Source organism: Neophocaena asiaeorientalis, unplaced genomic scaffold (assembly GCF_003031525.2).
Source record: "Neophocaena asiaeorientalis asiaeorientalis breed wild unplaced genomic scaffold, Neophocaena_asiaeorientalis_V1.1 scaffold1186, whole genome shotgun sequence".
NCBI classification, from domain to species: Eukaryota; Metazoa; Chordata; class Mammalia; order Artiodactyla; family Phocoenidae; genus Neophocaena; species Neophocaena asiaeorientalis.
This window is the reverse complement of record NW_020173974.1, coordinates 134281-146619: the sequence shown is the minus strand read 5'-3', so window position 1 is coordinate 146619 and position 12339 is coordinate 134281. Positions and strand designations below refer to the sequence as shown.

The 12339-nt window shown below is 54.7% G+C and overlaps 1 protein-coding gene across 1 annotated transcript in view; it reads left to right on the top strand.

Moving 5' to 3' along the window:
• Positions 1-12339, top strand: part of LOC112404999 (myosin-6-like) — a 22262-nt gene that overhangs the window by 4601 nt on the left and 5322 nt on the right. The window contains exons 9-24 of the mRNA XM_024753219.1: positions 38-141; positions 226-364; positions 2392-2660; positions 2919-3089; positions 4280-4589; positions 5278-5348; positions 5639-5726; positions 5816-5933; positions 6079-6202; positions 6487-6623; positions 7871-8126; positions 8249-8491; positions 8641-8817; positions 9103-9248; positions 9476-9566; positions 11698-12087. Coding sequence (XP_024608987.1) covers positions 38-141; positions 226-364; positions 2392-2660; positions 2919-3089; positions 4280-4589; positions 5278-5348; positions 5639-5726; positions 5816-5933; positions 6079-6202; positions 6487-6623; positions 7871-8126; positions 8249-8491; positions 8641-8817; positions 9103-9248; positions 9476-9566; positions 11698-12087 — 2834 coding nt within the window. The remainder of the gene's footprint in view (positions 1-37; positions 142-225; positions 365-2391; positions 2661-2918; positions 3090-4279; positions 4590-5277; positions 5349-5638; positions 5727-5815; positions 5934-6078; positions 6203-6486; positions 6624-7870; positions 8127-8248; positions 8492-8640; positions 8818-9102; positions 9249-9475; positions 9567-11697; positions 12088-12339) is intronic.

The following is a 12339-nucleotide window of genomic DNA, read 5'->3' as shown; positions in this document are numbered from 1 at the left end:
ACCCCTTTGCCCCCTGCCCCGTCCCCCGCCTGGACAGACATGCTGCTGGTCACCAACAACCCCTACGACTACGCCTTCGTGTCTCAGGGGGAGGTGTCCGTGGCCTCCATCGACGACTCCGAGGAGCTGGCGGCCACGGATGTGAGCTAGGAGGCAGTGGGCGGGTCCCGGGGCTCCTGGGCCACCCGTCCCGCCACCCACTCTGCCTCTCTTGCCCTGCCCCAGAGTGCCTTCGACGTGCTGGGCTTCACTCCTGAGGAGAAGGCCGGCGTCTACAAGCTGACGGGCGCCATCATGCACTACGGAAACATGAAGTTCAAGCAGAAGCAGCGGGAGGAGCAGGCCGAGCCCGACGGCACTGAAGGTTCGAGGACAGGAGAGCAGGCACTGAGAAGGCCTGAGGGGATGGGCATCTGCCCGTCATGCAGAGACAGTCCTCTGGGAGCACGGTCTCCCATTCTGTGTCCAAAAGGGGTGCCTTTCAACGATTTTATTTTTGGCTGCATTGGGTCTTTATTGCTGTGCGTGAGCTTTCTCTAGTTAGGGCGAGCGGGGGCTACTCTTCGTTGCAGTGCGCGGGCTTCTCATTGGGGCGGCTTCTCTTGCTGCGGAGCACGGGCTCTAAGAGCATGGGCCTCAGTAGTTGTGGCACGTTGGCTCGGTAGTTGTGGCTCGCAGGCTTAGTTGCTCCGCGACATGTGGGATCTTCGCAGACCAGGAATTGAACCCGTGTCCTCTGCATTGACAGGCGGATTCTTAACCTCCGTGCCACCAGGGATGCGCCCCTTTCAATGATTTTTAAGGAGTTACGTTCACAGTAGCGATGTTAGGACCTCGATAGAGAAAGTGGAAAGAAACCAGGAGTAGGAGAAGCAGGTGGTTGAAAGGTTGCGCTTTCTCCCAGGGCGGGCTCGGCCCCACCCCAAGGCCACCTGGCCCAGGCTCCAGGCTTTCTTCTCCATTAGAACCTAGCCGGATGCCACCCTGCATCCCAGACAGGCTGGCTCCCAGAGGACCGGAGGCTTGTGGGTGGGTGAAGGCCGGGACATGGGAGAAGTGGGCAGACAGGGAGGCACCTCTCAATCCCGCTAGCTTCTCAACCCAGCTGCACAGAGCAGAAGCGAATTGGGGAGACTTCCTTCTGCACCCAAGACACCCCCAAGCCCAGGAAAGCAGAGAACTGATCTCTGCACATCGCCATCACTAATGCAGTGTGTATGTGAGGGATGCCCAGGCCTTGGGTGAGCCCCTCGCAGCCTCCGTGCCATGTTCTGTTTGGGAGGCGGGAAGCCAAGGGTCAGGACACAGCTCAGGGCATTGGCGCATCACCCACATCGCTGGGCCTCAGTTTCCCCCTCAGTGGAATGGAGCAAAAGCCCTTCCCAGCTCCCTCTAAGGCTATCTCGAGAATCCTTTGAGAAGGAGATGTGAAGGGGTGTGAACAGGGCTGGACAAACGCCCAAGAACGTTCCTCTTGGCCCACCTTCAAGGACCCCTTCTCTATGTCTGTCCAGATCAAATGCCAAGCCTCAGTTTCACAATAGCATGTTGCCAGTTATCACAGAACTCTTGAAATTAAACCAAATAAATTCCTTCTAACTAGATATCATATGTTGGATGGCACATCTGGAGAGCTGGGGATTGGGGGAGGGTGACCAACATACCGTTAGGAACCTTGATTTCCCAGCCAGCCATGTTGGCCAACACATAGATTCAGGGTAGAGCAGGCCCAGTCCTGGGCTAGATCCTGGGACTGGGGACAAAGGAGGAAAGAAGCAGAAGACAGCATCAGCCACAGTCCCTGCCCTGGAGAGATGAAGGGATGCAGTGTGGTAGGAGGTCCTGGGGTGAGGGAGGGGCCTGGGCTCCAGCCTGACTCAGGCACACACTGGCTGTGTCACCATTGCAAGCCTTGTGCCCTTCAGGCCTCTATTTGCAGCTCTTTTTTTTTTTTTTAATTTATTATTTACTTTTGGCTGCGTTGGGTCTTCGTTGCTGTGCGCGGGCTTTCTCTAGTTGGCGCGAGCGGGGGCTACCCTTCGTTGTGGTGTGCAAGCTTCTCATTGCGGTGGCTTCTCTTGTTGCGAAGAACGGGCTCTAGGCGTGCAGGCTTCAGTAGTTGTGGCACACAGGCTCAGTAGTTGTGGCTCGCGGGCTCTAGGGCGCAGGCTCAGTCGTTGTGGCGCACGGGCTTAGTTGCTCCGCGGCATGTGGGATCTTTCCGGACCAGGGCTCGAACCCGTGTCCCCTGCATTGGCAGACGGATTCTTAACCACTGCACCACCAGGGAAGTCCCTATTTGCAACTCTTTAACGAGAGAGGCAGGACCTGATGGTCCTGGGAAAGAGGGTCTGCTGAAAGTGCTTGCTTATCCCTTTCCTTCTCCACCAGATGCTGATAAGTCCGCCTACCTCATGGGGTTGAACTCAGCCGACCTGCTCAAGGGGCTGTGCCACCCTCGAGTGAAGGTGGGCAATGAGTACGTCACCAAGGGGCAGAATGTCCAGCAGGTGTACTACTCCATCGGGGCACTGGCCAAGGCCGTGTACGAGAAGATGTTCAACTGGATGGTGACGCGGATCAACGCCACCCTGGAGACCAGGCAGCCGCGCCAGTACTTCATAGGCGTCCTGGACATTGCCGGCTTCGAGATCTTTGACGTGAGTGGGGAGCCCCGGGGCCGGGAGAACAGTAACTCACTGGTTCGCACAGGAAGCCACCGCTGGCCGAGCCGGCTGCAGGCCAGGCGTGGGGACGGCAGTGTGCTCTGGTAGAGACGGTCATGTGTCTTCCCTGACAAGGGAGAGGAGGGGCCAGCTGCACCCCTTGCCGGGCTGGACGCGGCCCTGGGCGCACCGCATGGGCCACGGCCAGCTGTCCGCCTGACCCACTCCCCTCCTCCACCCCCCGCTCTGTAGTTCAACAGCTTTGAGCAGCTCTGCATCAACTTCACCAACGAGAAGCTGCAGCAGTTCTTCAACCACCACATGTTCGTGCTGGAGCAGGAGGAATACAAGAAGGAGGGCATCGAGTGGGAGTTCATCGACTTCGGCATGGACCTGCAGGCCTGCATCGACCTCATCGAGAAGGTGCCGCTTCGGCCCCTCCGCCCGGTCCCCTTCACCCGCCATCCCAGACAAAGTGGCAGCCCTGTCCCTCTACACCCAGGAAACTAGTCCCAGAATCCCAAGCCCTGCTTTCACACACTGTGATATGACAAGCATACACAGGTCCAGCCCTTCCTTCTCTCCCCGGCACCTAAGACCTTGTCCTGTCTGGTGGACACCTCCCAGGGTCTTAAGAGGGGGATGTAGTGAAGGAGAGGGCTCCTGGCCCCTCTGACACCCCATGAGAAGCGTCATTCGTGGAAAGAAACTAGGCTGAAACTAGGCATGTCGGCTTCCCATCCTCTCCCTGTTGGCTGAGGATAAGCCCGTGTTCAGCTCCTCTTATCTATGGAGGTTCCTCAGAGGAGACAGGACGGAGCCTGTGGGAGGCTCCCAGTGCTGACTTGCTCCCAGGGCTCCATTGCTGATGGAGGCCAGAGGCCACAGCAACTGCCTCTCCCCCAGCCCAGCCACTGGCCAGTCAGAAAACAGGGCCTTCCCCACAAGCTTTGTGTAGTTATCCAGGGTGCTGCTCTTCCAGAGGCCTCAGATTTCCCTGAAATTGTATGTAAAAGTGTGTGTGGACTGGTGGTGGGCGAGGTGTATATGCAAGTGTGTGTGTGTGTATGTGCGTTTCTCTGGGGAGGGAGTCTTTGGATTCGCCAAATTCTCAGTAGGATCCCTGCCCCAAGAAAAGTCAAGAGCTGCTACGCTTTCTGAAGCGCAGGACATTGTGCAGAGCCTGGATCCCTCTAACCGTTCCTTGAACGATTGTTACCCGTCATATAGGCAGGAGTCTGGCCTGCCCTGTAGTCTGGTGCCTCTAACACATCTCTGTCCCAGCCTTCACCCCGTGCTGGGGCAGGGAGCCATTCAGGAAGAAGGGGCTGTTCTTGAGCCCTGGGGGGCCAGGGGCTGGGGATTGGGAGTACGGGGCTCTTCTCTGGGTCCACTGGGTTAGAAAGAGGTTACATTGCCCAGATCTGAATGTATTCGGATTTAGGTTAACTCCAGGAATATCGGCTTCCTGTATCGGGACACGAGGTACCAGCTCAGGCTCTGTGTGGCCTGCCTGCTACACTGGGCTGCAGTCTCTCCTCTGTTGGGGTATGGGACTCTGCAAGCCTGGGAGTGCACTCAGTGATGCTCTCCCCTCCCCACCCTGCCATCAGCCCATGGGCATCATGTCCATCCTGGAGGAGGAGTGCATGTTCCCCAAGGCCACTGACATGACCTTCAAGGCCAAGCTGTACGACAACCACCTGGGCAAGTCCAACAACTTCCAGAAGCCACGTAATATCAAGGGGAAGCCGGAAGCCCACTTCTCCCTGATCCACTATGCTGGCACCGTGGACTACAACATCATAGGCTGGCTGGAGAAGAACAAAGACCCGCTCAACGAGACAGTAGTGGGCTTGTACCAGAAGTCCTCCCTCAAGCTCATGGCCACACTCTTCTCCTCGTATGCCTCCACTGATGTCGGTAAGAGGGCAGCCCTGCACTGCCAGAGCAGTTCCGGAGGTGCAAGGGGCCAGGATCCCGCTGCTTCAAAGCACACAACTCGAAAGGCAGGAGGGAGCCCGTGAGCCACGGGAGGGGGTCAGGAGATCCCACAGCGGCCCATCTCTACCCCTTCTGTGGAAGTGCCATTTTGCCCTTTGGGTTATGGACGTTGTTGTACATGCTGTGCATCTCTTCAAGACTCTGAGCAACTGAAGATCAGTGAGGGTGGCACACACATCACTGCAGCAGGCCTGGCATGGAGCCGTGCCTGCAGGAGGTCACAGTAAATGTTGAGAGGATCACTGAACATACAGTAGAACAAACGAGCCTCCAGTTCAGAGAAGGAAGAGAAAGGGTGTGAACTGAAACGATGAGGGTAAAGTACAAGAAGAAAAGTAGAAAGTGGAAAGATGTAAGCATGGGTAGGGGTTAGAAGGGAATGGGAAGAGAAAGCACAGATGTTATTTCAATGCTTGCTTTGTGTCAAGCACTGGAAAGGCATGCTCCATGCTTGATCTTTTCCAATCTTCTCCTCCTCATGAGAAAACTGAGACTTAGAGAATAACTTGCCCAAAGTCACACATCTAGTGAGCAGCAGAGCCTTGCCCCTACCCGAGGGCTCCTCCGTTTTCAAGCCCTTGTTCATCATTCCTTCTCTTGCTATTAGGGGACAGCAGTAAAGGCAAAGGAGGCAAGAAAAAGGGCTCATCATTTCAGACAGTATCGGCCCTCCACCGGGTAAGAAGGACCCAGAGATGCCAAGAGACTTGTGGTGGGCAGGCCCAGCCCAGAGCATTTTGTCTGCACCACCCTAACCTGATGCTCTGAGTTTGGAGAGGAAAGAAGCTAGAGTTATGTGGTCATTTTTGGCATGTAAATTCTGTACAAGCCTGAACTCACATCATAAATTATGTATCAGCTCCCTATCCCTTTGAGGGTTCTGGTGACAGGTTGTCTGGGTCCCAGGGCTCAGGGACCAAAGGGATGGTCCCTGTGGCTCTTGACCTCCAACTCTCATCCACCCCCAGGAGAATCTGAACAAGCTGATGACCAACCTGAGGACCACCCACCCTCACTTTGTGCGCTGCCTCATCCCCAATGAACGGAAGGCTCCCGGTGAGCGATGCACAAGGGTCTAGTCTGGAGAGGGCACTTGGCATCCACTTGCCCTAAGCCTGACCCCTCCCTCTCCCTCCCTGCCACAGGGGTGATGGACAACCCCCTGGTCATGCACCAGCTGCGCTGCAATGGCGTGCTGGAGGGCATCCGCATCTGCAGGAAGGGCTTCCCCAACCGCATCCTCTACGGGGACTTCCGGCAGAGGTGGGCACCAGGGCCCCGCAGGCCTCAGGGAACAGGGGGAGCGTGGGCAGCCTCGGGTGGGAGGGGAGTCTTCAGGTGGCCTCGGATTCTCTGGGCAGAGCAGATCAGTGCAGAACGTGGGTAACTACGGGCACCTCCCTCCCAGGTACCGCATCCTGAACCCGGCAGCCATCCCCGAGGGCCAGTTCATTGACAGCAGGAAAGGGTCAGAGAAGCTGCTGGGCTCCCTGGACATTGACCACAACCAGTACAAGTTTGGCCACACCAAGGTGAGTCTAGAGCCCCATAGGGTGGCGTTGCAGGATGTGCGACCATGCTGAGTGGACCAGCTGGGAGTTTGGAAGGCGGACCCCTGATTCCTGGCTACCCGTATCAACCAAGGGCTGGAACCCAGGCTTCCATTCTGTCTTGTTTTTCACATTTCACTCCCAGGTCTAGGATGTGCGGGTAACAGGGCCCTGGGAAGCTGAGCCAGGGTCTCCCACACTCTCCCTCCACCCTGACTACGCTTCTCTGAGGCTGTGGCCCCCTTGGCTCTACCCCTCACCCACAGGTGTTCTTCAAGGCGGGGCTGCTGGGGCTGCTGGAGGAGATGCGGGACGAGAGGCTGAGCCGCATCATCACCCGCATCCAGGCACAAGCCCGGGGTCAGCTCATGCGCATTGAGTTCAAGAAGATCCTGGAGCGCAGGTGAGGCTGGAGGGAAAGAGAGAGGCACTCCCAGAGATGTAAGAGGCAGACAAGCAGAGCGAAGTGGCGTGGGTCAGGAGACCTAAATTCAAATCCTGGCTGCACCACTTACTAGCTAGCCTGAGCAAGTGACTTTGCCACTCTGGGTCTCATTCTGAATTCTTTAAAAAAGAAAATTCCCCTTAGGGAAATACAAATTAAGACTCCAATGAGATACCATTTTAAAACACTAGATTGACAAAAATCAAGAAGTCTGACCCACTGCTTATGGATGTGTAAATGTGTGCAATCTCTTTGGAAAACAATGTATCATTTTCTTTTAAAGTTGAACAGTTACATACCTTTCCACTCCTGAGTGCATTCCCACAGAGAAACTCCTGCACGTGTTCAACATGAGACAAAAAAAGAATCTTTATAGTAGCATTGGTCAAAATAGCAAAGATCTGGAAACAACTTGACTTTTCATCCACAGGAGAATGGGTGAATAGTAGTATACTCATTCATGGGAATATTATAAAGCAATGAAAAAGGACGGAACTAAAACTACATGGTACAATATGTTTGCACCTTATTGCTGAGTAAACAAAAGCAAGTCACAGAAGGATACTTACTGTGTGATGCAATTTTTATAAATCTCAGAAATAATTTTTAAAATAGCATATTGTTAAAAGATGCATACACACATGGTTAAAATATTTTTTGAAGAAGTTAGGAGACAAAAAACACAAGATTCGAGGTAGTGGCTTCTTCTGGTGGAAGGACCAGGAAAGGGGATGGGGTGGAGCCCACAGGCAGAATCAGCGATGGCAATGCTCTAGTTCTTGTTTGGGTGATGAGTTCATGGACAGTCATTTTGTTTCATGCTTCATAACTTACACATATATTATAGATATTCCTAAATGGAAAATATCATCTTTTTAACATGCTTGAGATTCTTACGAGATTAGAAACACCAAACACAGTAGACATTCTACAAGTGGTAGCTTCCATAGCTACTAATACTCCAGTAAGGAAGGTATAAACTGCCCTTTTGTTGAATTGATCAATTAATAACTATTTGTGGAGCAACTCCATGTTCAGTGTGGTTATGCTGAGGTGGGGTTGCCTATCAAGGCTACAAGACAGGGTGCCTGCCGTCAGGTGCCTACAAACTTGCTTAGATGTGCTGGGAGCCGAGGGCTGCTGGCCCCATGATTGCGAAGCGCTCTTTTACAGTGCCCTTCCCTGCCTCCATGTTTCTTTGCCAGGGATGCCCTGCTGGTAATCCAGTGGAACATTCGGGCCTTCATGGGGGTCAAGAACTGGCCCTGGATGAAGCTCTACTTCAAGATCAAACCGCTGCTGAAGAGCGCAGAGACAGAGAAGGAGATGGCCACCATGAAGGAGGAGTTTGGGCGCCTCAAAGAGACGCTGGAGAAGTCGGAGGCTCGACGCAAGGAGCTGGAGGAGAAGATGGTGTCCCTGCTGCAGGAGAAGAACGACCTGCAGCTCCAAGTGCAGGCGGTGAGACCATTTCTCCTCTCACCTCCCCTGGATTATAGCCCGTCTCATCACCAGGGACTGAGTCTCAGAGCTCTGGCTCTCTTTAAGACCCTGGATCTCTCCTCTCTGTCGTCTTCTCCCAGGAACAAGACAACCTGGCTGATGCGGAAGAGCGCTGCGACCAGCTGATCAAGAACAAGATCCAGCTGGAGGCCAAGGTGAAGGAGATGACCGAGAGGCTGGAGGACGAGGAGGAGATGAACGCCGAGCTCACGGCCAAGAAGCGCAAGCTGGAAGATGAGTGCTCTGAGCTCAAGAGGGACATTGATGACCTGGAGCTGACGCTGGCCAAGGTGGAGAAGGAGAAGCACGCCACAGAGAACAAGGTGAGGGCAGCTCCCTCTGGCTCCAGCCCAAGTCTCCTCGGGATTCCGAGACCTGAGTGCGGCCCCGGTCCTTGGCATTGGAGGTCTCCACAGATGTCTCCAGGTTGGTGACCTTTGACCCTAAAGGGGATGGGGTTCTTGGTCAACAGGTGAAGAACCTGACAGAGGAGATGGCTGGGCTGGACGAGATCATTGCCAAGCTGACCAAGGAGAAGAAAGCTCTGCAAGAGGCCCACCAACAGGCCCTGGATGACCTTCAGGCTGAGGAGGACAAGGTCAACACCCTGACCAAGGCCAAGGTCAAGCTGGAGCAGCAGGTGGATGATGTGAGTAGTAACAACCATGCTCCATCCCTCTCAGGTTGGGATCTTTCAGGCAACACCAATGGTCAAGGGGTTCCCAATCCCTAGAACTAACTTCCATGACCCCTGGGGCCCTTTTCTTTCTGCAGTTCCTCACTAGGCTGGGTCTCTAATCCTTCATGCTTGCAGGGCTAACTCTGCTGGTTTGACTTCCAACCCCATTGGCCTTTGGGTTTAGAAGGGAGCCGAAGAGGATGCACTGTGGATCTCAGGTTTCCTACATCCTGTTCATTTTCTTTTCTCCACCAGCTGGAGGGATCCCTGGAGCAGGAGAAGAAGGTGCGCATGGACCTGGAGCGAGCCAAGCGGAAGCTGGAGGGTGACCTGAAGCTGACCCAGGAGAGCAACATGGACCTAGAGAACGACAAGCTGCAGCTGGAAGAAAAGCTCAAGAAGTAGGAGCCTGCGGCGTCCCGGAGGGGCTACTGAGGGTGTCTGGCCTGAGGGTTAGAGGGCAAGGTGCTGCAGCACCTCTGGCCAAGGCTGCTCTGGGCACACAGCCCCCGCCCCCCACCTTCACCCTCGGGGGCCAGGGGGAGGGGACTGGTCCTCGCATACCGAGGCAGAAGGAGAGGATGGGCACAGAGAAAGGAAAACCACCTGTCACCCTCTTCTCCTCCAGGAAGGAGTTTGACGTTAATCAGCTGAACGGTAAGATTGAGGATGAGCAGGCACTGGCCCTTCAGCTGCAGAAGAAACTGAAGGAAAACCAGGTGAGGTTCTGGGTGTAGCCACCGGGAGCCCAAGGGCGCTGAGGCAGCTGAGGCTGTAGGAGCTGCTTAGGGTTCTAGACAGTATCTAGAACTCCAAGCCGCCCAGAGGCCCCAACAGCCCTGACTTACAGGCACTTGGGAACATCAGCCTTCCCCCATTAGAGCAATAGTGTCTTATTTCAGCAGGACTATTTGGGGGAGAGGGTGGGGATCATACTTACTAAAAGGGCTTCTCTTGCTGAGCTATGCTCCACCTCGTGGGTTTTCTGCTCTGGGACAATTGGTAGGGCTCCGTTCTCCTCTAACCCTTACTTGTGGTGCTTCTCCCCACTTCACGGGGGTGAGAAGAGCCTTCATGGAGCACCTTGCCATGGGAAGCTCTGTTCTTATTCTTCCCAGGTATTTACCCTAGCCACTAACTCAGTCTGGATCCCCACAGAGCACCGTGATATGGAGTCAACTCCTGCAAACTTGAACAAGTCACTCCCCGTCCTGAGCCTCAGATTCTCTTCTCATCTATAAAATGGGACTAGTGATCCCTGCCTTGCAGAGGACCAGAAGAGACATTGTATAGGAACCCACTTTGTCAACCAGGAGGCAACATATATATGTTATTTTAATATAGCTCAGGCTAGAGAAGTGAGCCAGCCACTTGCAAGAAGATGTTCTTTTGTCTTTCGCATGGCTTTCTCATCCCTCTGCAGGAGGAGATTGAATTAACAGCCAGAGTCTCCCTTGCCTTTAATGCACCCTGAATTTTAATGTGCTTTTAGTCCCATGTTTGTCAGAAGAGCCCTGGAAGCAAGGAAGGCAGGTTCTCTCGTTCCCATTTCATAGCTGCAGAAGCTATACGGCCACATCTGGACATAGTGACCCCAAGGCCACAGGGACTCAGCTATTTATCCTCTCATTTTCTTATGAGACCACTAGTGGAGAGAGCTAATCTCCCCTCAGCATTCAGGGTCGATGGCCCAGGGTGCAAGTGACACATGAACACAATTCCCCTCCTCTGGGGGCTGCTCAGGGGCTGGTCTGCCTTCAGTGATACTCTCCCCTCCCATCTTCTTGGGTGCCCCTTCTGGGTTTTAGCCCGAATATTAGGACGTCCCCAGGTTCTCCTACCCTGGTCTGGGCAACCTCTTTGACTGTTGAACCCAGAACAACTGTGCTGTTATCCTAACCAGGTCTTGGCAGTGGGCTGTGGCTCCTCCTTCTTCCTGTCCAAGCTCTTGCACTCAGTCCCCATTCTCCATCCCGGGAGCAAGGGTCTGGTGGTTCTCTCTCTCCTGCTCCCAGGACCCCCTCACACAATTGCATCAACACCATCCATAACCACAGATGAAGGGATCCCACCAATCCTCCCCTTTGCTCCTTGCTAGTCAGACAACAGGTCAAAATTGTAAATGGGACATTCTGCCAATTTAGTCAGGCCAAGGCTAAGGCCAGAAAAATAATGAGGTAGGGACATGATACAGAGGAGGGCACCCTGCTAGCACTCACCTGGCCTGGAAGGGAACAATTAAGCTGGAACCGGGCCCTGGGCATAAATAAAGTAAGCCCTGGAGAGTGAGGAATATGGTTGATTGGAGTTTGTGGTTAATTCGGAAGATTACAAAAGTTTTTGATCATTTGGAGGCGTACTGTTGCAAATATTTGTAAACTACAAGCACCAGCTTTCCTGCCTTATCATTAGCAGAGCAGAGCCTAGTGAATCTGTGGAATCTTTGAGACCCAGGACCTCACGGGATCTCAAGATCCCTCTCTGAAGACAGATTCTCAGGACTCAGGGCTGCAGATGCTCAGACTGGGTCTGAGACGCCCCTCCAGGAAACGCCTTGAGAGTTTGGCTTCAACCAAATTCCCACTGACGGTCTGTGCATTATAGGATGTTTGGCAGCCTCCCTGGCCCCTGCCCACTAGATGCCAGTAGCAACACCCACTCCCCAAGTCAGGACAATCAAAAATGTCTACAGACCTCGTTGACTGTCCCCTGGGGCACAGAATGTCCCCTGGTGAGAACCACTGCTCTGCAGGACCTGGGTGCTTTGGCCAGGAGCCTTCTAGAGCCCTGGGGAGGGGGCTGTGATGGAGGGGTCAGGCGGTGGGTCTGAGCCCCCTATACCCTGCCCAGGCGCGCATCGAGGAGCTGGAGGAAGAGCTGGAGGCCGAGCGCACTGCCCGGGCCAAGGTGGAGAAGCTGCGCTCAGACCTGTCCCGGGAGCTGGAGGAGATCAGTGAGCGGCTGGAGGAGGCTGGCGGGGCCACGTCCGTGCAGATCGAGATGAACAAGAAGCGCGAGGCTGAGTTTCAGAAGATGAGGCGGGACCTGGAGGAGGCCACGCTGCAGCACGAGGCCACGGCGGCCGCCCTGCGCAAGAAGCACGCCGACAGCGTGGCCGAGCTGGGCGAGCAGATCGACAACCTGCAGCGCGTGAAGCAGAAGCTGGAGAAGGAGAAGAGCGAGTTCAAGCTGGAGCTGGACGACGTCACCTCCAACATGGAGCAGATCATCAAGGCCAAGGTGGGCCTCTGCTCTCCTCTCCTCGCCCTCTCCTCCCTCACAGCCACGCAGTGCGCCTTCCTTCCACTTCCTCTCTGCCATCGCTCTTATTCTCACTCCCTTCGTCACCCTCTGGTCTCTCTCCCTCTCTCCCTTGCACCTGCCTTGCCCTCCACCTGTGTCTCCATCTCCTCACCATCTCTTCCTTCTTTAATTCATGCATCCTCTCCAGATTGTGCCCCTCCAGCCCCGCCCCATTTCACCCCCCACCCC